Below are 25,782 nucleotides of genomic sequence, written 5' to 3'. Positions count from 1 at the left end.
AACAACTGTTCTGGAATCTGGCTTGTTCTTGGCAGCCCTGGAGGTCATGCAGTGTGGCTTCTGGGCATGATGGCAGAGCCGTGCTGCCCATGGGTGGGCACTGGGCCTGTGACTGAGAAGGTCCTGCTCTGAGTCCCTGCTCCGCCTCTACCACGACAAGGTAGGGAACTGGAAACCAAAGAAGCTGCATATGCTTGGTAAACACCACCACCTGGGGTGGTGGCCTTTTCTACCCCCAACTGAGCAGAATAACTCAGAAGGTGAGCTGCTCTCCTCTGGAGAATGAAGGGCATGTGTGAGGAAACAGAAATCAAGCAAGACCTGAAACCAAGGGGATGGATGCTGCCACATGCAGCAGCGTGGCCTTGGACAGTGGCCCATCACTGCTCTCATCTGTAATCCGAGGAGGGGCCTCCTGGACTGCAATGCGCTGAACCCAATGGCAAATGCCCAGCCTTGAACTCAGTGAATCCCACTGGCAGTGCTTCCCCAAGATGCTGGGGGTGGGGCAAAGACACTGGGGAATGCTGTCCTCTAGATTTCTCCTCCTGAACCACCAGAAAGTATACGAGCATAGACAAAGCTCTGAGAAGGCCTATGGACTTAGATCCTTCAGTTTCATTTAACCCCACCTGCCCTACACTTATCTGACCAGAGGCTCCTGTGTAACGAGAGCCCTGCCTCTGTGTGCGTGTGTGTATGTGCATGCGTGTGAGTGTGCACACATGCTTATAAAACATCTAATAACATCCTGGTGACTGAGCGGCACACTCTAGGAAACTGCCCTAAAATCTTCTGTGGCCCTGCAGAATCCGTCATGTGATGCTCCTACACTTTGTCCATGAGGTTTGTCAATTCAGAAAGCATGATCCAAGAGGAGGGCATCAGAGACTTACTTCTGATTCCGGTTCTTGATGTTGAAAAAGAGAAAAGCGCTGGCCATGATCATCCCCAGGATAGTGAGGGCAGAGAGGATGCTGTAGAGAGGTAGGGAGATCTTCCGGAGCTGCTCCAGGATGATGGTCTTGTCTTTGGGAGGTTCGGATCCTAGAAGGCCAAGGAAAAGATATCAGCTGAGCCTAGTGCAGTAAGTGCCTGAGAGCACCTCTGCCTGGATGTCCCTGACATCTGCCATCCGTGCACAAACTCTATGCGGGATACGTCTACCGGGTGTGTGGGCTCTGGTGGTTGGCCAGCCTGCCCAGCAGGGAGCCTTAGCCAGGACTTATTTCCCCTCTCTAAAAAGAATCAATAAGGAATTTGTGATGCATTTAATAGCCATTAGAAGACTAGAATTTGATTTGGTCTAATTACCCTGTTGAAAAACCGTTGCCATTTATCCCCAAAGGTAACAGCAGCTCAGAAAATGCAGGGCTGGGTACTGTGAATGGAACCATTGGGTGTCACTGGGGGTGAGAAACTTGGCTTTGGCTTTCAAGGACTCTGTGCCAACACATGACAATGTCCATCCCCCAACAGGGCGGGCGCCTTGCCTGTCAGTTCCTTGGAGATGTGTATGTGCTCTGGCTGTGGATTTTCTGACTCAAGGTCATTATGTTACAAAAGCTCTTTCTGGTTTTCCATTTTCATAGGACGCGCTAACCGTGGGAGGCAGATGCTGCCTGCATGCCTTCCCCTCCCTGCTGTGCCAGGACTGGGTGGAAGCTGTGGGACTCCGGGTCTCTGTGCCGGCGGAACTGCTCCTGCCCATTCTTCAAGGGCACGGGGAACCTGGGAGCCCCGAGGGACGCAGACGACTCATCTTTATAGAAGCTGGCGCAATTGTCCTGTTTTAGTTTTACCAGGTACAGGGTGGCTTGGGAGGACAAATGCAGGGACACCCCAACCCCCAACCCACTTCTTGCCAATCCTCTTTCTCAGCCGCTGTTTCAGGTCAGGTTTCTGCTGTAGAACTGTGAAAAGTTGGGCTTTTCCCTCCAGTAGGAATGTGTGGAATCAGCCAGGTGCCTGGGAGTGGCAGAGCCTGGGGAGACCCACTAGGGGTTGTGATGAACCCCCCACCACACGGCTGTACATGGGTGCCAGCCTCTCTTATGCCTCCCTTCCCAGGAGACAAGCAGAGGATGGGCAGATGTTGCTGCAGGGGTTGAGAGCTCCCCCAAACATCTGTGTTTCAAACACTCTGCTAGCAAGTTCAAATGTGTTTGGAAACATTCAGCGGATAAGAGGCTTTTGAACCATCTAAAAAGTCTAGGGAAGCTGCCAGGTTAGAAAGCAGCTAGGGACCTGCTGGCATGGTTAATGCAAAGTGTTAAGCAATTCCAAGTAAAGAGATTTTTATGAGTGGCTTCAAGGACTAAAAGTCAGGGCAAAAGCAGCCACAAGGTGACAGAGGTAACACCATTTCTTGCTTCCAGTGAAAGCTCAGTATCTGGAAACTTCCTCCCCCACTCCCCACCTGTAGCCTGGACAGCATTAGGCTGGCTCAAGTGACTTCTGGCTCCCAAACACAAGCGCCATCCTGGAGGCGCCCATGAGTTCCTGGCTGGAAACAAGCCTCTCTCTGGGCACTGAGAAAGGGGGTGAGGTTTGGATCAAATGTTATATGATGACTATCACCACTAGTGCTATAGAAATAACTTCAGAAAATTGACAACAGCTCCTCCTCCTTACTCCACCCTCCCTTCCCCCCAAATGGTGCCTCCCCACAGTGCATCCTAACTAAGACATTACGGAAGCCAAATGGTAATGACCTGTCAGAAGTGTTTCTAACAGCAGCAGCCCTGAGTTTTCTTTCTTGCTCCTCAACTGGTCTATGCATTTATTATTCATCCACTTTTCACCATTCCTTCATCCATCACTATTCCTTCCTTCATCATCATTAATGACGGTCAGCATCATCAATAATCACCTTCCAGCTATCAGGCCCAGTGCTGGGTACCAGTGATTCAAAGATAAACAAGACAAAGTCCCTATCCTAAAGGAACTTACGCATTAGCCATTTAAGAAGGAAAAGGCGATAAGCAATAACATTTATTGAGTGTACATCATGTGCTAAGCACTTTACGGAGATTTTCTCATTTGATCCACTTAACAATCTCCTGAGTAGAAAAGATTATTCCTATTTTGGTGAGTGGAGGGGGGTCGGCAACAGTTTTCTAGGTGGTGAGTGGCTTTTATAGCTAGTAAATGATGAAGTTGGCAGGATTTGAACCCAGATCTGCCTAACCCTGAAGCCTGTACTCTAAGACTATGTAAACTGCCTCCAATGGCAGTGTCTAGGTGGTTGATAATAACAGGCACAGGGAGACCCTAGCAGGAAGCAGGAAGCAGAGTATAGTTCTGCCTGATGCAATCAAGAAAGGCTACAGAAAGGAAGATAATTGGCTGTTCACCAGGAAGGCAAGGGGAAAGGGCATTCTGGGCAGAGAACCTGGCAGAGACAAAGGCATGGTGGTGTTTGGCATATTTGAGGAACTGTAAGCAGTTTGGTTGGGGAGATCTGAAAAGAGAAGGCAGAGAAATGAGGAGGGGTTGCTTCATGGAGGCCTTGGGGGCCATACCAGGGAGTGAGGCCCCTTGCTGTGAGGAATAGGGACTGTGAAGTGCTTTGAGCAGAGGTGGGACATCTTTAGCAAGACATGATGGCAAGGGCACTTTGGCTGTTAAGGGCAAAATGGACTTGAGGGGGTTAAGACTAGTTAAGCCCATCCACCCACCCACTCGCCCACCGACCCATCCATCCATCCATCCATCCATCCATCCATCCATCCATCCATCCATCCATCCACCTACCCACCTATCCATTCACTCATTCATCCATCCAACCACTACTTCAGCGACTCATATGTCCACCTGTTCATTCATTTATTCATCCACTGACTCATCCACTCACTTGCTCAATCATGTATCCATTTTTTCATAACATAATCACCGACTCTCAAGGTGTGTTATGTGCCACACCTTGGCTGGTGCCAGTAATTAAAACCAAATAGGATCCAGTCAGGGAGCTCATGGTCCAACAATCTAGAAATTTCAATACAAAGTGATAGTGGCCATGGTAAAGGCAGAGACAAAAAACTGTGAAAGCCAAGAGAAGGGAGCCATTAGCCCAGTTGGAGGCAATCGGGGAAGGCTGCACAGAATAGGTGTTATGTGATCTGGTTCTAGAAGCTGAGGAGTTCTCCAGTAGAAAAAAAGAGGGAATGGTTTTCCAGGAAGAGCAGCATGTGGAGAGGCCTTATTATCAACCCAACCAAGTCCTTTCCCAGAGGAAAAGAGAGTTAGATTTAGCTGGGCCACACTGAAAAAGAATTACTCCTGGCCATCCTCTGGTTTAAACACAGATGCCTTGGTTAAAAAGCCAGCACTCATACAGATTCCAGTGACCCATCCCAGGAGCTGGAATCCAGCTCCCACATGAGTGATGAGGACCTTGTGCTCAGTGAGTGAGTGCATGTGTTGAGAGGAGAGGATGTTTCCTCTTCCCCACAAAGCCAAGGACTCTGAGCTTGTCCCGGATCCTCAGATAATATCCAGGTTTCGGAGAAAATGAGCAGGCTCCCTCCTCCAAGAAGCCCTCTTGCCTTACCTTGGAACCTAATGGTGTCATTGATGATCTCCAGTGTGTCAGCCACAGCATTGTATTCTCCCACCTTCACCTCCCTGCTGTCTGTGGGGAGCAAGAGAGTGGTTGGTTAGATCTGAGTCCTGTGCTTGTGTCCGGGTGCCCCTCTCCCAGCTCTTGCTCTCCCCACAGGCCCTGGCTATAGTCTTGCAGGCTTTTCCTTTCCCCAGGTAGAATCACAAAACTTCCAACCTGATCTAGACTGGAACAAACACTCTCACACTGTCTCCTCAACTTGTCATTTATCCTTTGCTGTACATGTGTAGAAGGGGAGCCTACTCCCCTGTAACTGGGTTTTCTGCCTATTACCAAGTCCTTCCTGGTCACTGAGCTAAATGGTCTCTCTGTAACTTCCCCATGTCATCTGACTTTGCCCTCTCTGACCACACAGACGACCTCTGCTCCCTCTGCCCCAGGCAGTCCTGGAGATTGAAGACAAAGAGAGATCATCCCCTGACACTATCCCCCATCCCACCTTACTAAACATCATTTCTACTCCCCACTCCACCCAGGCCCCTCCATGGACCACACTCCACAATGTCACTGTCCGTCTGATAGAGTGCAGACCCAAGGACTGACCAATGTACTTTAGGCATGATCTGGTCAGCAGCAAATAGAGGGGACCATCCCCTCCTTCACTCTGCACATTATATTTCCATTGATGCATTCTGAGGTGGAATTAGAATCTTTTGGAGGACACACTGCTCTACTGTGTCACATTTAGTACAGAGTTTCCTTCACATGCACTTGTTCAGGTATCTTTTCAGACCTAACTGATACATTTGAATTTACTTCATCTTAGATAATATTCTGTTGGGGGGTTTAGGTCGGTGATTTTCAACTGGTGCGCTGCAAGAGTTTTTAAGACATGCAATAGCTCACTATTTAGTCAAGGGCACTGACCTCTTTTCCCTTAGATAGTCAAATAAAAAAATGACAACAGCCAACACAACAATAGCCGTCAGGTGTGAATGAATCAAAATTATACCTATTTTTTGTCAGATTGGCAAAAAATATATATTTTTGGTGTGCCACAGAATTTTAGTAATTAGTTTATGCACCAAGGGATGAAAAGGTTGAAAATCGATGCTCTAGGTCATTGTTTTAGTCATTGCCAGGGATAATGATAATGACAACTGGACTACGGTGGTGGCAGGGGGAATGGAGAGTCGTAATTAGATTTGACAAAGTTTCTTTTTTTCCAGGTAAAATCTGGACAACTGGGTGATCAATGGGTGGGGAAGATGGGGAACAGGGAAGTGAAGGAACTGACTGGGGGGCTCAGGTGCCACTTCCTGAGTGGGGAACCCAGGAGGGGATCAAAGAAGGGGAAAAGATGATAAATTCCCCGTTCAATGTGCTCAGCCTGAGGTGCCTGTCAGGGTAAAGATGTCCTTCGCTCTGGAGCTGGGGGAGAGGTCAGGGCTGGGGAGAGGGAGTTGGAGCCATCAGCATGTAAGCTGGGACTGGAGCAGCGGGCAGGGAGGACACCCTGAGGGACAGTGCTGAATGAGAAGTGAAGAGGGCCAGGGGCAGAATCCTGGAGAACGCCAACCTCTGGGGGCAGGCAGAGCAAGGACACTGCAAGGAGACTGGGAAGGAGTGGCCAGGATGCCAGGAGCAGGATGCCAGGAAAGAGTGGGCATTTTAGAAGCCAAGGAAAGTGACAATTTCACCATGGAGCTGGCCAGCAATGTCACATGCCACCGAGAGGCTGGGACAACAAGCCCCTTGAGTAGGGGGTCAGCAGATTTGGTGTGCGGGGGACATTGGTGACCACAGATAAAACAAGTGCAGGGAAAGGTGGGGTTAGAGGCAGAGTACCAACGGGAATGAGTGTGGGAGTAGAGAAAGGAGCCCCAGGGCAGAGCAGAGTTGGAGAGTGGGCAGGGAGGGGCTGAGATTAACCAAGCCCCACAGTGTGCCTGGATCTATGCTGGGAATTTCATGTGCCATTTTTTCAGTTCTCACAGTTGAGTGGAGTATATGGTTTCAGTTCCACTGTATAGATGAGGAAACCGAGGCATGGGCAGGTTGTAGCTTTGCCCAGGGTCCCACTGATACCATGAGCAGAGTCCAGTTTCAAACCTATTCCCACAGCCCATGCTCTTCCCTCACACTGGGCTGCCTGAGAGGTGACAGCTCCATGCAGAGCTGACCACTCCATGGGCCACCTTGCCTCCTGCAGAGAGGAATGCTTGCTCACCTGCTGGGCAGGAGGGTCCCCAGAGCTGTAGACCCTGGTCCTCAAAATGCCCAGAGGTTAAAAAGCAATGTGGTAGCAGGAATTCCAAGTGTGCACCCAGAATCTGCCTGCCGTGGCCCTGGCCCCAAGTGAATTTCTTTGCATGAATGTAGGTGCACTGCTGGTCCCTTAAAAACATTCAGGAAATGGAACAGGGAATTCCATAGGCCGGCCACACTTCTGCCTGTGTTTCTTTGACAGTGGGGTGGAAAATAGGCCTGTAAAAGACACTTCCTTCTCCCCGCAAAGGTCTCCTCACCATTTGGAAGGTGTCACACTGTGCAGGCGGCTGTCGTGTACCTGGATCACCCGGCTCCTAAATGTCGCATTAGCAGACTCTGCTGGGAGCTCCAGCATCCTTCCTCAGGCCTTTAGAAGTCTCAGCCCCAATCAGCTCCTGCCCCTCAGAAAAGGAGGCCCTGATTTATTTATTTGGCGTGGGGAGGCAGCGCATGAAATATGCAGGCTGATCGGAATAAATCATCAGGAGCCGGGAAGCAGTGTGGCTGCCCCCCTCAGGGCCCCCAGCCACAGCCCACCCCTCTGACTCAGGCCCTGCTGTACTTCCCCTGGCACCAAAATAACACTCAGCTTCCCACTGTGACCGTAATCACCATAATCTCTCCCTGGGGGCAGTGCCTGGAGGCTCACCGGCACTTCACACCTTCTTGCATTTAATGTTCACAGCAAACCATGAGTTGGACATAACTCACCCATGTATAGATGAGGGAGGAGCCTCGAAGAGGTTAAGTGCACGCCTGAACTTGGGTCCCCAGTTCTGAATGCAGAGCACCTTCACCACCCATACTGAGATGGGCTTCCATCATTCAGCCCACATTTATTGAGTGCCTATTGCATACCAGTAGCAGCCTGAGGTTTTTCATAATAAAGAACCCCTCAAAAACACAGCGCAGGCGGTGGAAAATTAGGGTATTTCCTTATGCTCGACCAAGGGGGCCTTGGGCATCTGTGCTGGAGGCTGGAGATATAAAGATGAAGAAAACTTCATAATCTCTGGCCTTGTAGTTTACTGCCCGTAGCCTCACCCAGCCCTACAGGGAGATAAAAATTTTTCCCATCTGCGGACAGCATTTCCCTTCCAGCTTGCACCCTGTGAGCAGGTGGCTATAACTGTAAAATGGGAACTTTCAGAGTGGCTATGAGAGTTAGAGAGTTAGGCAATTTCTGGCTTGGGGCCTACTTCACAGTAAGTGTTCAATAAATTGTAGTTACTTGAGTCTTGATAAAAGTAACTGAGCCATTTGCTAGGTCCCTAAATACCCGCTGTTTTTTAACTGCCCTTGGTTCCCCACAATGGTCCTTCTGCTTGGAAAGGGGCTTTCCCCTCCCTCTACCAAACCAACATGTCCAAACTTTATGCACCTCTTCCAGGAAGCCTTCCCAGAGTACTGCTCCTCCTCTCCCAGCACCCCATTTGCTGTGAGCTCGGGGCACTCGGTGACAGCCCTTTATGCTGGAGCAGTGCCCCAGGTGTGGCCAGGCCTTGTGATTCCTGCTGGCCAGTTGGTTCCTGAGTGGAACCTGAAGTCTTGCTTCTAATGTCCTGGGCAGCATAGAGGCCTGTGCCCAGCACCCTGCCCAGGGCCCTTCTGGGGTCTTAAGGTGGAAGGATGGTGCCCGCCGTGTTCTTCCATTCACCACGGCCCAGGTGGTGGCGGCTATGATAGGCACCCATCACTTTCAACTCTTGGTAACTCCACTGTGCAAACAATGCTAACCACTCATTCAGATACAGGCTGGCCTTGAAGACTGTGGACCAGGGGGTTTGTGGACAGACAGAAAGATCCACTGAGGGCTGGGAGGTGGGGTATTGAGCAGAGGGAGAGGGGTTGCAGCACTGGGTCTGTACGGGCTGACCACCCTGTCCCACAAGCTCTGTGCAGGTTGCCACTGACTCACTGTGTGACCCTAGGCAGAGCATTCCCTTCCTCTGGGCCTCAGCTTCTCCATCTGCAAATTGCTCTGCAGGGGTTCCAGTGGTTCTTAGCCCTGGCCAGGCACTAGGGTCACCTGGGGAACTTCTAGAAAATATAGATGACTGGTCCCAGCATGGGCCTATTATATTAGAGCAGCTGGGGATGGATCCTGGATAGCAGTATTTTTAAAAGTCCCCTAAGTGGATCCTGATGCATAGCTAGAGTTGGGAACCACTGGATTACACTGAGGGGCCTTCAAGCTGACACTGTTCTCAGAGGCTAAAAATACTGTGAAACAAAGAGCTCCCTTTCCTGCAGAAGAGTGCTGGTTCCTTGTTGTAGGGGAATAAAAGGAGTGTTCTCTTTTATAAAGTGCATTCTTTATTTCAAATTTTGGAATTGGATGATAGGTCCTGCTGGTAAAAATTAGACTGTCCCCCAAAAAAGTCCAGTCTGAAAATATTCACTGGCCGTGGGCCTGAGAACATCTACGAGATGGCTGGAAAATAGCTTCAGTCACAGAGTGATTCTGTTCCTGCCTGTATGGCAACCAACCCCGGCGGGAGAACCAGTTGGAGGGCTGCCAGCTTTCCGATTTAGCTGGATCCCCACATCCTGCTCCAGAGGGTCTACTCTCCTCACCCCTAAATGTCCATTGGCTCAAGATCTGAAGTGAGGAAGGTGTATGTGTCCTTAAAGTTTAATTGCTGTTGCAAACATACAGACTCAATGTATAACTCTGAGGTTTAAAACAAAAGATGACCTTGGCTCAATGACAATCAAAGATGCTATAAAATTACTCCATTCTAGGACACCCGCCCCTCCTAAGAAAATCCTAAATGCCTGGGTCTTGCTAAAGCGAGTGGGCTGCTTGGGGAGATCTCAGTAACTTCCAGCTCTTGTTTGATGATTCTGCAACTGCTCTGAAGGGGCTTCCTCATTTTCAGCTGAAAGCTGTTCCCCGAGGCTTCCCCTCACACCGCATATCACATCAGCTCCTGCTCCTGGCAGTTCCTCAGAGATGAGAATATGGTGACTCCAGGCCTTGACTCTGCCCTTCTCCAGGGTGATCAGCAATTCCTTAGGAGGCCCACCCCACCCCACCCCACCCCCAGTCTGGTCACTGTGGATGATACCTACAGGGCTGCTCCTCTCACTGGGGTGGGAGCAGATGGAAGCAGCTCCGGTGGCCGGGATCCTCACACACTCATCTCTGTCTTCACAAACAACATGCCGCTGCCACAATTTTAACAACTTAACTTCATTGACCTCTGTTATGAGATTTTTAACAGGGCAAGTGGACACTGGCCAAATGCCTTGGGAGTATAATGACCCTGCCAAGGGCATATCTGTCCATTGACTCACTCAAACTGGCCCAGGGGCAAAAGTTAAATACCAGAGGGGATATAGGATGCATACAAATACAACAGTTATTTGCACTTAGAACACCCTTTTTCTGTTCTTCTTGGCTCTCACTGGTCTTTCAGAATTCACCTCAGGTGCCGCCTCTCTCAGGTAGCCTTCTGAGAATCTGCTAGGTGAAGCCAAGTGTCCCTCCTCTAAATGCTCTCAGGTATCACACCCAGGTGGGGTCCTGTGTCTTCTCCCTACTGGGCCAAGGGCTCCCTGAGGCAAAGGGCTGCATCTTACCTATCTTAGCAACCCCTGTGCCCAGCCAGCATCTGGCGTGCAGGTGCAAGGAAATGATTGTTAACCAACTTCAAAAGCCCAAGCCATAGGACCAAAAAAAACAAAAGAATTTAACCATATCAAAATTGAGAATTTCTGTTCAACAAGGACTTAAAATTTATAGATAAGTGAACAAACGGGAGATGATGTTTACAAAGCCTAAAGCCAACAAGGGATTGATATCTAGATTATATAAGGGACTCTTGTAAATCAACAAGAAAAATACAGTGCCCTCAAAAGAAAAGTAGTCAAAAGATCAGGACAATTAACAAATGTCTAACAAGCACAGAAAGAAATGCCCAAACTCATTAGTAAGCAAAGAAATAATATTTAAAACCACAATATGATATTATTTTATACCTTTAGATTGGCAAAAAATGAGAGATCTGAGAACACCAAGTGTTGGTGGGAGGTAGGGAGACAATAATCATCATGCCAGTGGGAGTGGAGATGGGCATGGTGACTCACTAAAAGAGCCATCTGGCAGATTTTAGGCATATTCACTGTTCACACACCTTCTGACCCAACAGTTTTGGACATCATTTGTCCTAAAAATGCCCAGTTGGGTTCATAAGTGGACATGCACACACACCCTCATTATTTGTAGAGCAGAAAGTTGAGGTGACCTGGATGTCTATGTCACTGGGAGAGTGGATGGGTACAGGGTGGGGGTGCCCCATGGGGTGAGCAGTGAAAGCCATGGGCTAGGTGTATACACAGGAGCATGGAGGCATCTTAGAAAACAAAGTGCTGAGTGGAAAAGAAAAAGAATCAGGAAAGGCATGTAATCCAGTTGCATTGCCATAAATTCAAAATACATACACAAAACACATGAATATACTACATTTTGCAAGAACAGATACAAACACAACACATGCATTAAACACTTAGAACATCTGCCTTTCATTGGGGGGAGTAGGAATGAAGTATGAAAATAAATGAGGGAAATAAGAGTATAAACAAACAAACAAGGGTTTTTCACGTACCAGTGATAAAGTGGGAAGTATGTCCTAAGGAACCAAGATTGCACTTTTCTCAAGAAATTCTGGAAAGGGGTAAATCTGGGGTCATTTTCAAGAGTGCCCAGGAGAGGAGAAGGAAGGCAACAGTTGCCATGGCCCTTCTCTATAACAGTCACTAAGCCAAGAACATTCATACCCTCATGACATTGAATTTTCACCATCCCTCTTAAGGCAAGGAAAATGATCACCTTTTATTTTACTATTTTTAAATAAAAGCTGAAATGATAGCTCAGAGAAATTAAGGCACAGTGCCTAGCTATTAACAATCAGACATGCCTGCTTCCAAGCTCACATACTTTCCACACGATAGGAGATGAGTTCTTCATCACTGGAGGCATTCAAGCAGAGCTAATTCTATAAAGGAGAGTTGGTGCTCCCTTCAACATGGAGAGTCTAAGGCTCATGAAACACAAGGCCTGCTAAATAATTCTGACATCCAAACCACTTCTTTGGGCTTTCTGAAAGGTAAACCCTGGATCACGAGGCCTCGGTGGTGTCAGGGTCAGGCTTTCAGCCTGAAAGAAACCACATTCACATGTGCTTTTCCATTCCTGCTGACCCACATCCCTGCCTGTGTATCCTGCAGTTTGATGGACTATGTCTCCACTCTTAATTGTATCAAGTCAAGTGGCAGTTGACAAACTAGCCTTTCCAGAACCATGGCTTGGTACAGAAAGCTACAACACATGCCTCGACAGAGGACAACGATACTAAAAACCAGCCTTAAGAGTCTCAAACTGGGGTCAAACTTGCTCTGAAAGTTTTCTAGCAGGTTCTGGGAAATTATCTTCCTGCTTTCATAGGCAGTGGCACTCAGCCAGAGAGATTATGAAGCCCCGGGGGGGGGGGGGGGCGTGGACCATTTCTTATTCAACTTGGCTTCCCCTAGAAGATGTGGTAAAAGTGCCTGGCAGATGCTCAGGAAATTTGCACTGAATAGAACCGTATCTGTTACCCGAAGACCAAACGGTAATTAATGTCTGCAAATGGGGAGGACAAGCCTGCATTTCACTAGGTAGGTTCTGAACGACAATTATGTTGTTAGAGCGATGGAGGACCCCAACCCTTCAAATCAGGTGCTGAAATATAAAACGCCAAATTCCGAGTCTTTTATGCGACACAGAAATAGTATGAAATTCAAGCACATCATCAGTCACCGAGATTCTCACAAACAGGCCTAATGAAGGCAGGGACGGTGAGTGAGGGTGCAGATGCTGAGACTTCACGAAGAACAGCATAAACAAGGCTCTAATCATGGCTTCACTCAGCTTCCTTCCCTGCTGCAAATTCTGAGCCATGTTTAGACTTTGGCAGTAACATGAATTCTTCCTTCTCATGAGGAAAAAAAAAAAAGCCAATTCTCCAGCATTCATCTCATCTAACATGGTTTAGTGGAAGGCAGCGACGGCGCGAGGGAGGTGCTCGGAACCTGGAGCTGAAAGGCTCAGGCTAGCCCCACCACACCCTGGTGTGTGGCCGCGAGGATAATACCAGCCTTGCCTATGGTGATGGGGAGCGCCCTCAGGATAGTGCCTGAGACCAGGGTAAGAATGCGCGTAATTTATTTGGAAGGTAATCCTAGGACACAGCGAAGGGTTCAGGGAGGTGAGGCAGCGAAGGGAGGGGAGCCAGCACAAGGTGCATTATGAGCAGGTTTCTGGAAAGGCAACTGAGGGACAATCCCATTGAGAGTGTCCTCAGCTGACATCTGGGGACAGACTAAAACATACCTTGAAGTTCTTGGGAGTTTCCACCCAAGGGGAAAGGACACTGGGGGATCTGTCCTCCATCTCTCATCCATCCCTGGTTCAGGGCTGCCCCTGGAAGCGTTAATTCCCTGGACATCTGACCTGCTCCTTGCACAGGGTGAGAGCTGCATGTGCTCTTAAGAAGATGCTTATTCTGGAACCAAGGATGCTCAGAGCTATGGGTGGGCCACTGGATGGCATCTACCACACCTACCCTCCAGGACTATCCTGATGAGAGGCAATGGCTCTGGGAACCCTTGGAAATGGAGTAAATGGAGGGGAATGGGGGATGAGGAAGATCATTCTGAAGGCTCTGAAACCCCCTCTGGATTCAAAATGCCTCAGTTTCAACAGGGACCATGGGGTTAACCCTGGCACATTATTTTAGAATAGTTCTCTTTATCCGGCACTCGTAAGTTTGCAAAAAGATAGTTTCTCCAGCCTGGAATACAATGGCTCCCATCATGAATTTGCTTCGGTTCACATTTTTGTTGTCAAGGCTAACTGCTGTTTACCAGGCTTTCTGTCTTGACTTAAGTCATGGGAAACTATGAGTAAATAAAGATGTTCTTAAGTTTCCAAAAGCTGTATCACTAACTAATCCAGTAAGCATTTACCAAGAGCCAGCAGGAGCCAGGCAGTACGCTAGTAATGTAACTAGCTTCCCAGAACTAGAGATTATAGAGGAAAATCTCATGTGGCCCTTAACCCAGCCCCAGGAGGCAGGCAGGGCTGGCACTAATACCATCCCATTGTCCAGAGGAGAAGACTGAGGCTTAGGGAAATGAAGTGACTTGCCCAGGAGCAGATTTTGCAAAAGGAGACCCCACTGCTGGGGCTGGCTGCTTGCGAGTCAGCTCTGTCATGGCCCTGCTATCCACTGTCCCCTCTAAACAAGGGGGCAGGAGGCAAGGAAGAGAGGACGGGAAGAGAGGGTGTGATGGGCATGGCAGAAAATAATAGTGACCCATGCAAGGTCAATGGCATGAGGTAATTTAGGAGCTGGTAGCCTCCCCTTAAGCGGGGAGGCTTATCCTCTGGGTAAATTCCTGAAAGGTGCCAGATGATAGAGCCTGGACCAGCCCCTCTTGGAGGGGAAGCATGAGCCCGGAGAAGAGAAGGAATGAAATCACTGTCTCACAGTGAGTCAGGGCCCACTCCAAGCAAGTCTGTTCTCCTGTCTGAGAGACCCTATGTTCTGAGACCCTATGAATTTGGGTAACTCAACTATTGTGCTGATGTGAACATGCCCAGAGCAGCATCCCTCTGTCAACAGGATCAATGTCTGTTTTAAAAATGTGCAAGCAGGGGTATCTGCCGGGCCCAGCTCTGATAGTCAGTAAAAACTGAACACAAGTGTGGCGAAAGGAGAACATTCAGGCATAGGTGTGCATGTGAGCACACAGTGGCTGGCACTGCCACTAATCAGCTGTGTGCCCCGGAGGGAAACATCTCTCTTCCCTGGGCCTCAGTTTCCCCATTTATACCATGAAGTAGGGAGACAAGATCATCTCTAAGATCCTGTCCCTTCTGACATCCTACATATCGTTACATGTGGGTAGCAGCTACAGGGGTGGGCAGACAAAAAGGCATCACTGGGGTTTCAACACACCAAGGAAATCTGGATTTGCTCCTGAAAAGTGTCATAATTTTTGACAAAGTGCTAGTCATAATTGCTACTACTTGCTGAGCAAGAAACATGTGCACATATTTCTCTGTATTATCTCATCTAGTTCTTCTCACATCCTAAGAATATAGGCAGGTTTATATTTTTATTTGACAGATGAGGACATCAGTGCTCAGAGAGGTGAAGTCACTTGCCTGATGTTCTACAGCAACCTGAACTCAGGTGGTCAAACCCACCTCAACTACCATTTGCTACACTGCTTTCCTTATAAATGCCTAAAACCAGTCATTGGAGTTGGTGTCTAATCCTAACATTGGGAAAAAAAGGCAATAAAATTGGCACGCACTTGTAGCTGTGATTGGCCGATCAATATTTTACAAAATATTCTCCTAGAATGATATAATTTGAGAACTGGAAATGTGACAAGAGAATTTAGTTGCAATCACTCAAGGAAAAAAAAGTAAGTATCTTTGCCAAGATGCTTACTTCGTTCAACCAATGAAGAAGTAAGACTTAACAAATGGGAAAATAATTACGTTTGCCTAAAATTACATCTTTTGTGCACTCCAGAGAGCTGACATGCGTTTCAATTACCTGCCACGGGAAGACAAATGGGTAAATCTACAAGATTGCGTTACAGAGCGATAGTACCCAAGGACACCTCTCCTGATTGATCTGAATCTGGTGGGGATTTGTCTGAATGAATCTGAGTGACTCAATTTCATTTCTTGCTTTCCCCTGGATGACTTTGGGATCCGCTCAAAGTGAGTTGACACAGAAGGCACGGCTTCCAGAAACATCCAGATGCTGAAAAACACTGCCTTGATGAATGATCTGTCTAGTGCTTTTGACTAACAACCCTGCTAATGACTGTATTGAGCTGAACTGAGGTGTCTGCCTTGAGGAATGCCCAGCCCTACTCTTCACGGATGCCCTGTGGGCTCTGACAAGTTGGCCCCTCTGGGCCCAGTTTCCTCTTATCACATGAGAAACTTGGTCTGGATGATTTCTGAGGCCCCTTTCAACTCTGACAGCAGAAAAGTCCAACAAACGACCTGGTTCTAAAAAAAACCCAAATGGCCTGTGAAGAATGTGTTTGGGGTGATTATAGATTAAAAGAAACTACAGAGACACATTAACAAGATGTAAAGAGTGGACCTTGTGCGGATTCTCCAACAAACCAACTGTAGAGGTATTTTTGAGATAATCCGAGAATCAACATAGACTGGGAATGAAAGGATATTAACAATTGTTGTTAAATGCTTTAGGTGTGATAATAGTATTGTTATGTTTTCAAAAGTCATTATCTAGTAGAAATGCATACTGCAGTATTTATAGATTGAAATGAGATAATGTCTGGGAACTGCTTTAAAACATTACAGTGAAAACAGAGGGGTGATAGGGTGAGTCAAGATAAAGCAAGACTGGCAAAATGTTGATAATGGTTGAGGCTGGGTGATGGGTTTACTATGCTATTCTTTCAACTTCAGAGTCTGAAAATTTCTATAATAAAAAACTAACAAGGCAAGTTTTCTCAGAATATTGGGACTGACCTACCCCGCCCCCCAACTTTCATGAGTTTCTCAGAGTCATATGGGAAGACTGAATTGGCCTGAGAAGTAATACAGTAGAGGAGAAATATTCTAAATAAGTTGAAACTAATGTTTTCACAGTGAAGTGTTTTCTATTGACTTTGATTTCTCTTATCTGGAACATTATGCTTTCATTTGTTTTGATGTATTTTATTGCACAAAACAACATCCCTGAACACAGAATTCATCAACTAGAAAGAAGGAGCATCAAAAAGCCTACCTTGAAATTGAGTAAATTTAATGGTCCCCATTCTCTCCCCGTTCCGGAACACAACTTGACCCTAAAAACAACAGAACAAACAAGAACAAAAGAGAAATGCCATATTAGCTCAGATGCTACTGATCTCAACTGAAAGTCATTAACTGTACACTGCAATTATTAATATTACAGAAAAACCAGACTCCTGCTAGACCACAGATGCAAAATTAAACTAATTGTTTTTAAACTGGCTGTGACTTTATCTGGTTAGGAGCACAAAATCAATAATGGAACTAACACATGTGAATTAAAGCCGAGATATGCATCATCATTATCATCACAGCTATTTATTAAACATCCACATGTCCTGTGTTATCCTGGGACAAGGTCTTCCACGGTGCTGGAAAGACAGAGGCAGAGGTGAGGCCCATGGAGCCTGGCCCTGACTGCTCCTGTGACCCATAAAGATGTGTGGCTTTGCCAAGGCTACTTGGCTTGAGGACCAGAAGAGAGTTGGAGGTCAGTTAGCATTTTGTATTACGGACAGAGAATGTTTTTATAAGTTCTTCCTGAGTGGTGACATTAGCCCCAATTATAACAGAGCTATGGACATGCCAGAGACATGACTAGTGTCACAGGCAGCTGAGCACCTCTCGTTAGGGACCCCAGGGGCTAAAGACAGTGAATGGCATCTTCGCATCTGCTCTGCTGACTGATACAAGGGTTCCACATCCTGGGCTAAACAAACTGGGAACATGAAGAAGGACTGTGGTCTCTCCTTGCCAATTTATGGTCCACCTAAAATTCTGCAACCATGCAAGGGAAATTGATACACATTATATCAACGAATCTTATGACAAGCTTGAGTGGAAAGGGGGATTCTCCTGATTTTGCAAATCAAGAAACTGATCGAGGGAGGTTATGCCCTTTATGAAGGCTGCTGGAGTTCAAATCCGAGTTCTATTTTAATGTCCATGCTATTTCACTATAGCATGTTGTTTCTGATCCAGAAATAAATTCCTTCCTATCTTTCAACTAATGAGAAATCAGGAAAAGAAATGTCTTAAAGGTATATTGCTTTACTCTGATGTAAGAGCTACACTCTTACATCATCAGGTAATAGCACAGACAAGTTCAGATCCTGCTCAATTATCAGCTGAAAGTGACAGAAAGTATCTTCGCTTGGTGGAAACCCAAAGTCTGAGGCCCTGTAGTTTTTGGCACAAAGAGAGAATCACTCAGCCTGTTCTCAGAACAAGAAACACCTTCTAAGGCCACTTTGACACCTTTTGGAAATCCTGAAGACAGCTGTGAGTAGTATCAGTCTGAAACCAATGCCCACTGAATTCTATATTTAGGTGCCGGTAAGCAATTCTCTGGTGTGTGAAAACACTTCAGTCTTAAGGTGAGACAGGAGCTGTGATTTTACTTCTAGGGATGATTGGAAAACACAGAACATCTTCCAAAAGGATCACTTTTATGCAAATGAACCACTTTGCATGGGCGGGAAAGAAGCAGACGTGGTCCGCAAGGAGGACATTTCTTTGACAAAGGTGATCTAACTATTTCACCCACCTCCTGCCAAGCTTTGAAGAATTCCAAAGGCTTCTAGATATAAAATGTGGACAAAGTCTGCGGAATCCTTATTAGTTAAACTAAAAAGCAGATGGAACAGTATTCAAAGCTTAGATGGAAAGGAGTGGAACATGGCATGGGGGTGAGAAAGAATCTTGGGGTGAGAAAGAATCTACCTTTACTGTTGTTGTTTTTTCCCCTTCTACTTTTTAAACAGAACTAATTAGTCCATCTTTGAAGTAAGACCTGTCATACTTTATTTTACTAACAGTAATCCTTTTTTACCAACAGTAGCTCCTCCCAGTTCCTTAATTTCTCGGGTGATGCAGTGGAAGGAAGCCAGCGTCTGAGTTTAGACCTATCATAACACCTCGCCTGCAACAGGCTCTCAGTAAATGGCCGTAGTGATTTTTATTTAAAAATGTTTACTCAAAGAGAGCTGAAATGAAAAAGATTTTTTAAGCATCAGGGAGCTTTCCAATCCTTGGGAAGAGATTTTCCACAATGCGTGATTTCAGTTCGCAAAAGGGTCAACTGTTGGGCCTTTATCCAAGGTGTCCTCATCTCTCAGACACAACAGCGCCGGGTGACCGAGTGCTCGAACCACACTGTGTGGTGAGCACTGTGGCCTGAGCAGCAGTGGACTCTCACTCTACTCCTCTCATACTGAGCCATGGATGCCCTGGTGTGCTGTCCGGATGCCCCCATCAGGATGGAGGGAGGCACTCATGTTCCCAGTTGCTGACATCCTGGCCGCCGCTGAGTTGCCCTGCACCCAAAGGGAGCCATGCCAAGTAAGGTTATGCTCCTTCCTGGGGGCTAGCTGCATCAGTGGCCAACGTGAAGGGACATGGTTCTGGCCCCCACAGCTCAACTCAGAACTGTGAAGGACTCTGGGCTCCAGAGGTCCCCATGGGGTGCTGAGGCTGCGACTGCAGCTGCATCACATTTCACCTTGTCCCTCTGCCGATCCTGCTTCACCTCCCTCCCAGGCTGTTTCTGAGAACACTCCCTGATAAACTTCCTGTAGGCTAGTCTTTGTCTCAGAATCTGTTTCCTGGGTAACCCAACCTAAGACATTTTCCATCAAAGGTCACTGGGACTCTGTCTTTCTTGCAACCTGAAGGAAGCTGAGTGATGAGGCTCTGGGAACAGAGGCAAAGGATTCTGAGAGACGCCCACGCAGCAACTAGACGGCTCCAGCTTCACGTGCTGGGCAGTTCAGCCGGGCCAGCTGGGCAGGCTTTGGCTTCTTAAACCCCAGCCTGAGCAGGGATTTTTTTTCTCTCCTCCCCACACACATGGTCTCCATGTATATATATAAATGCCGTGACTCTCCTTAAGCTTCTGCCATGTGAGATCCCAGGGCTGTACTGAGGATCATCACATCCACTCGAGATCAATTCATGCGATGCATTAAGTTAATGCAAAGCAATGGAGTCTGGTAACTGGACGGGGTGGTGGCTGGTATCTGCTGGCTCACAATTCGTATCACTCTGTGTCCTCCTCTGTGTTGCAGGGGCCCAAACCCCGGAAACCACGTTTCCCAGAATCCCCTGCCAGCTGGTTCCCATTAGGTTCTGCTAATGAGTAGCATTCATGGGAGATTAGAAAGTATGCATAAGGGAAAGTCTATTTTTTTTTTCTTTCCTGCTTTGGTTGCAGCAGCAGGAGCTCTGAGTCATCGCAGGCATCTGTAGGCCCCGCAGCCCTGCACTGACATGGTGGGGGCGCTCCTGGCTACCTGCTCAGTGGCCAGTGGGGGGGGGGGTCCCCAGAACAGCAGACAGGGTAGTTGCAGGAACCTCATAGACTAGTGTACTTGGGTCCCCATTATTTTATTTGCATTCCAAATCATAGCTGTGGCCATTGCTGTAAACTCCTCGGAAGTTGGGATCCACTAGCAATCAGTGAGCAGTCAAGAAAACAGAACCCACTTTAGGCACTGCGGAGGCGGTGGCAACACCATGCCACTTTTGTTCTTGCAGCCCAAGAAGCTTGGCCGTTTCTGTGAATGCTCATCTCTGGTTTTGCTCCTCCATCTCTTCCAACAAAGCTGTAACCAGTCCCCTGTATTAAATCTCCCTACAAAATGCCTTACGTGGTTTCTATTTTCTTGACTGCATGCTGATTGATCATGAATTCTAACTTCCGAGGAGCTTATAAGAATGACCACGGAGCTCATTCAGAATGAAAATAAAGTAATGGAGGTAAAACCCCAGGTGGATAATTTATAAGGATTTTTGTTTTCTTGAAAATGATGTTGCTAATGTCAGGGAAAGCAGTCTGTTTCATAAAAGTCGATCCAAACTAACAGTTCAGGTTGAAGTGGGAGCCATAAAGCTACAATTTCTTTTTCAGAGAAAATCTTCAGAATGCAGAAGGTAATGTGGAAAAAAACTAAGTTGCAGCATTTGCCAGACAAGAGTAAATATTGGCATCAGTGTGACCTTGGACAGTCATTGAGTGTTTCTGAGCATCAATTCCCCTATTTGAAAACTAGTAAGAATAATACTTGCTCTTCAGGATTGTTTGTGAGAATTAAAGTAGACAGTTATGAAAAGGGCATAATTCAGGGTTGGTGCACAATAAAGGGTAACTCTCATAATTCCTCCAGGTAATTTGAGTTAGCAAAACTCTACCCGATGTCCGTTCAGAATCCTCAGAAAAATCAGTGGAGAGTAAAATGTACTCCAAGGATTCCAGGAGCCTGTAGGATTCAGCAGGTTCCTCTTAGAAAAATTGTTTCCACTGTTCATCTTTAATGCTTCACCTAAGCATGAGTACATTTCACTCCAATGACAGTTTGTGAATTGTATGGGTCAAGCCCCATGCTGGTCTCTTTCAATTTCACAGCAGAGGGCAGAGCCCTGGGCGCTGGGGTACACAGTCTCTGCAGATCACCATGCATTTGTTTAGGGAAGGATCTCATTCCTTAACATGACCCAAAATGCACTCTATCTCTGGGCAGTCGTGTTTGTCTTTAGGAGGTGTGAGCATGCATGCTCATCTGAGCATTTGATTTATGCAATGGGGAAACAAGATACTCCCTGACATGCCACTCAGGCAGCAAAATATCTAAGGAAATGGAAGGGCATTGGGGGATCCTTGTTGGTTCGCCAGATGGGGAAGCACATCGCTATCTGTGTGGATGATCCGAGTCCACCTTGGCCCATTCTTCTGCCAGCCCTCTACCTAGAACCAGACTGGTCTCAAATGAATAAACGAGGACTTTGAGAAAACATTGGGGCTAGAATACTGGTCATATTTTCCATAAAGGGTAGAGATCCTCATCATGTGGGCCTGAAGAAGCTGCCCTCTCTTTCCCAAGGGATGACAGGACTTAAAAGAGAAATACCAAACAATTGGGTACATCCATGCACATATTCTGCAAAGGTGAAAAATATTCTTTTCCCTGCATGTCCTCTTGGGCTATAGGTACAAGTCATATTTTGTATACTATTTAAAATATTTTCATACACAGAAAGTTCTTTTGATAGGCCCAAGCTTTGAGAAAAGTTTGATCTACCCAGTGAATCTTGAGCAGTGGGTTTGCAGGGAATTAAGAGAAGGGGCAGGATGGGAAGTGTGGTCTGCCCAACTGCCACCCTTCTGCTGATCAGCATGGGTGCAGTGGAGAGGAGTGGGGACCAAGAGGAAATGGCTGGATGGATGGCCCAAGAGTGGCGGGAACAACTTCCTCTTTTTTCTTTCAGTAATAATACAAGAGTCGGGCTTGTTTAGAATAGTAAAATATCAGAAATGAAGGAAATGCCCAAGAAATAGGGCAATAGTGAAGTAAACAGTGATGAAATATTATGACACATGCATAACCAGCACTGTTGAGCATCCAACATGTGCTGGGCATGTGCCAGGTAGGCTCCAGATAAAGAGTGGGCAAAATCAATATGGTTCTAGACTGCATGGAGCTTGCAGTCTGATGGGAGATATAGACATTAAGTAACAAATGAACCAATAGATAAAAATTACAAACTATAACAAGTGATATAAAGGAAAAAATAGGGTGATAAGAGAGAACTATAACAAGACCCCAAGTTAGACTGGTGGGGTCAAGAGGGCTTTTCTGAGGAGGTGGCATTTGCACCGAGACCTGAAGGATTAGTTAAGAGAGGGGTGAGAGCATCCTGGGAAGAGGGAATTACAAGTATAAAGGTCCTGAGGCAGGAAAGAGATTGGGAAATTGGAGGAGCTGAAGCGATGACTGTGGAGCTAAAAGTGGTAATTGAGGAGGAAATGAGTACGAAATGTGACTGTCAAGGTGGACAGGTGCAAGGTCATGCAGAGCCTTATGGGCTGTATCAAGGATGCCGGGCTTAATTTTGAATGTAAAGGGAGCGAGCCACTGAAAGGTTTTAAATTAAGGGTGACTTGATCTAAATTACACAGACCTGAACTTTATATTATAAAAATTATAAAAGATTTGAAAAAGTGATGATGTGATTGTGCCAGATGCTGGCTAGCTGTTCACCAAATCCATTTCCTTTTCTTCCTGGGAACACGGTTAGTCTGCATTTTCTGGCTTCCACATGAGAGTTCTAGCCAATGAAATGTGGGTAGAAGTGGCATATGGTATTTCAGGTCTGTCCCATGAAAACCTCCCACAAGACTCTTCATACTCCCTCATGTCCCCCATTTGCTGCTAACTAGATTTACAGAATCTATCAGAGAGCTCAGAGGCCTAAGGAACAGTGGGGATACGAGACAGCGAGCCTGGGTCTACGAACCATGTGGAAAGGCTCTCCACCAATCAGAAATGACGACTTGGGACTTTGCACAAAAGAGAAATAAATTTTTGCTGAGCTAATTCACTGAGATGCTGAGATATCTGTTACAGAAGCTAGCGTTATTTATCCTAATTAATACCATAATGCACGTAAAAAAGTCAGGATAAAAATTGTATATACAGTATGTTCATAATTATGTAAAAATCATTCCCATGAAGTCGAAATGTTAACACTAAGTAGGTCCTGGGTTGTGTGACTATGGCGTTTTCTTCTTTTCACTTTTCAATATCCTATAATGAGCACGTATTATTTTAATAACAGGAAAACTTTATTAAAAACTTTTTTGGAAAGGATGTTATAAGAAGGCACATTTATACAGGCAAAAATAGCAACATCATCACCAAGAAAATAATACTCTCTCTTGGAATAGATTAATTTTCATTGACAGCTTCAAGTTTTCCTGAATAAGAGCCAGAGCTCTGTGCAAACATAAGCACACTTCCCCCTCAGAATGGAAAGAGCAATGAAAAAGGGGCCTGAGGATGTAGGTTCGGGCTGCGATCTACCATTTTCTAGGAGAAGAACCTGGGGCAATTCCTTTCTCATCTCTGTTCTCAGGTTTTGCTCTGCAGAACATTCTTTACATGATTTTTAATTTCTGCTGAAACATTTGTGTATGTTATCTAAGATTTTTTTTTCTGGGGTTCTTCTTTATTAGTAAATTCTCAACAACAACCCCAGTGTGATGAACTATGTATTATAATCATCTACATTTTATAGAGGAAGAAATAGAGGGTCTGGGAGGTTAAGGCATTTGCCTAGGGTTGCGTAACTAGGAGGCAGCAGAGCTGGGACTCACCCCAAATCTGTCTGACTTCAAGCTCATGCTTCTAACACATACTATCTTGCTCCCCTTTGCAAGAACCAGTCCCAAGTAGCCTCGGGGAGGGGAAGGGGAAGGGCAGAGGCGGCAGAGGAGGAAAAGTAGCCAGTCAGGGATGTGTTGGCCAAAGTGTAACTACTGGCTTTTTTGGGGGGAAAAAGGGGAATTTCTGATTTGTAATGTTTGTCAATTTCCTTGGTGTAAATACTCCCACCAAGGCAGATTTCAAGCTATCAGCCATTTAACAACTGGATCTGTAATTCCTGTTCATTTAACAACTGAGTTGGCTCTCAGGAGCATGTAGGACGTGGCTCTAGCTCTCCAAGTAACTAAGCCAGTCCTTTCTGGCTTCCATATTGGAAATAGGAAGGGGAATGCATAGTTTTATTCTTCTCAGAAGTGGGGGCTTCAAATCAGAGTGGGAACAGCTGGAGAGAAGGGGCTTGTTCTGGTTGTCTACCTATTGTCTCAGCACCCCAAATGGCCTTCTCCAGTCTGCTCTGGGATGCTGGGGCTGGGACTCTGAGAGTCCCATCTCCCAGACTCCCTCCCCATTAGCTTCTGCCAATAGGAGACTCTGAAGGAGTGGGATGCAGGAGGAAAGAAGGACTCGGGTGCCCCTGTTTTCCTGCTCCTCTCAGGGTCCTGCCTCCAGCTTCTTTCCATACTTCTAGTGCCAGTCCTGCCACACCCCAGTCAGTGCCCTTCCTCAGGTATCTGAATACTAGCTGGGTGGGCCTTCTCCTCTGAGCGCCTTGCTTCTGAAAGGCTCATTGCTTCCTCTCATTCTTCTAGTCCTAGGGCTTGTAACTATTTCTTTCAGCAGCTGGTATCTCTGCTGCCTCAGCGTTCCCTTTATACTTCTTTCTCCTTCCAACACCTATTAAACAATTCCCATATTAAATCCCCACTGATTGAAATTCCTAGTTAGGTTTCTGTTTTTCTGACTGGACTCCCATCCTCTCTACCTACCATGTGTCCCTACAGGACTTGGTCTTCCAAGCACAAGCCCCACATGTCAGGCCCTAATTAAAATGGCCTTCCTCACTCACGTCCTTGATGGGTGCTAGCATGTACCTGCCCTGCCCTCACCTCAGGGGGTGCCTATGTCTTCTTCCTTCATCCTGAACTGCACATTGTAATTGCCTCCTGCTGGAATGGAGCCCCCCGCAACCCTCTAGGGCAAGAAAGAGCTCTTTCCTCTTTAAGGCCTGGGAAGGAGCAGGAGTGCAGACCATTTGTTAAACTGCATTGAGTTCAGTTGAATGAAGTGGGTTCCCTAGTTCTGGGAGGACAGTGGAGCAGTATCCTTCAGGAAGAGCTATGGAGGAGAAGAAGAGGGAGAGAGAAAGGGCAATAGGCAAGAGCAGATGCTCAGTTAGCGGCATGGTGTGAGAAGGACTGAGAGGTGAGCAGTGTAACATAGTGTATTTGCTGAGAGCTTCCCTGGGACATGTTGTGCTTATGCCAGACCCTGGGGAGTTGCAATGACTAAGCCAAAGTCCTTGTCTTCTAGGAGTTCCCATTCTAATGCAGGTAACAGGTTAAAAATAAAACAATTACAAGGCAGTGTGATAACTGATAGGAGGGGGTGGTTACAGAGGGTCATGGGAGCACAGGGGAAGGGCACCTCTCTCATGAGGAAATGGCTCGGAGGGGACAAGGAAGGATCAGTGTGAGTTAACCAGGCAAAGGGGATGGGAGAAGAAATGTTCTAGGCAGAGGGAACAGCACATGCAAAGGCTTGGAGGCAAGATGGCTCTGTGGAGAACCAGAAGGGAGGGTAAGGTTGCTGGTGGGAGGTACGCAAGGGGCAGGGGGCTGGTGGAAGCAAAGAAGGCAGGAGACACATCAGACAGGGCTTTGGACATTATAATCCAAATGGGGGCCACAGAAGGGTAGTAAATCAGGAGGTAACAAGTCCAATGTGCT

At 46.8% G+C, this 25,782-nt stretch overlaps 1 protein-coding gene across 1 annotated transcript in view; it reads right to left on the bottom strand.

Annotated features, from left to right (window-relative positions):
* GABBR2 (gamma-aminobutyric acid type B receptor subunit 2) overlaps positions 1-25,782 on the bottom strand; it is a gene marked incomplete at its 5' end in the record, with an annotated part of 300,510 nt that overhangs the window by 70,392 nt on the left and 204,336 nt on the right. The window contains 3 exons of the mRNA XM_081151173.1: positions 897-1,047; positions 4,553-4,633; positions 16,669-16,729. Coding sequence (XP_081007299.1) covers positions 897-1,047; positions 4,553-4,633; positions 16,669-16,729 — 293 coding nt within the window. The remainder of the gene's footprint in view (positions 1-896; positions 1,048-4,552; positions 4,634-16,668; positions 16,730-25,782) is intronic.

This window comes from Miniopterus schreibersii (genome assembly GCF_964146895.1).
Source record: "Miniopterus schreibersii genome assembly, chromosome: 11".
Taxonomy (NCBI): Eukaryota; Metazoa; Chordata; class Mammalia; order Chiroptera; family Miniopteridae; genus Miniopterus; species Miniopterus schreibersii.
The sequence above is the reverse complement of the archived record's forward strand: the minus strand, read 5'-3'. Positions and strand labels throughout refer to the sequence as shown.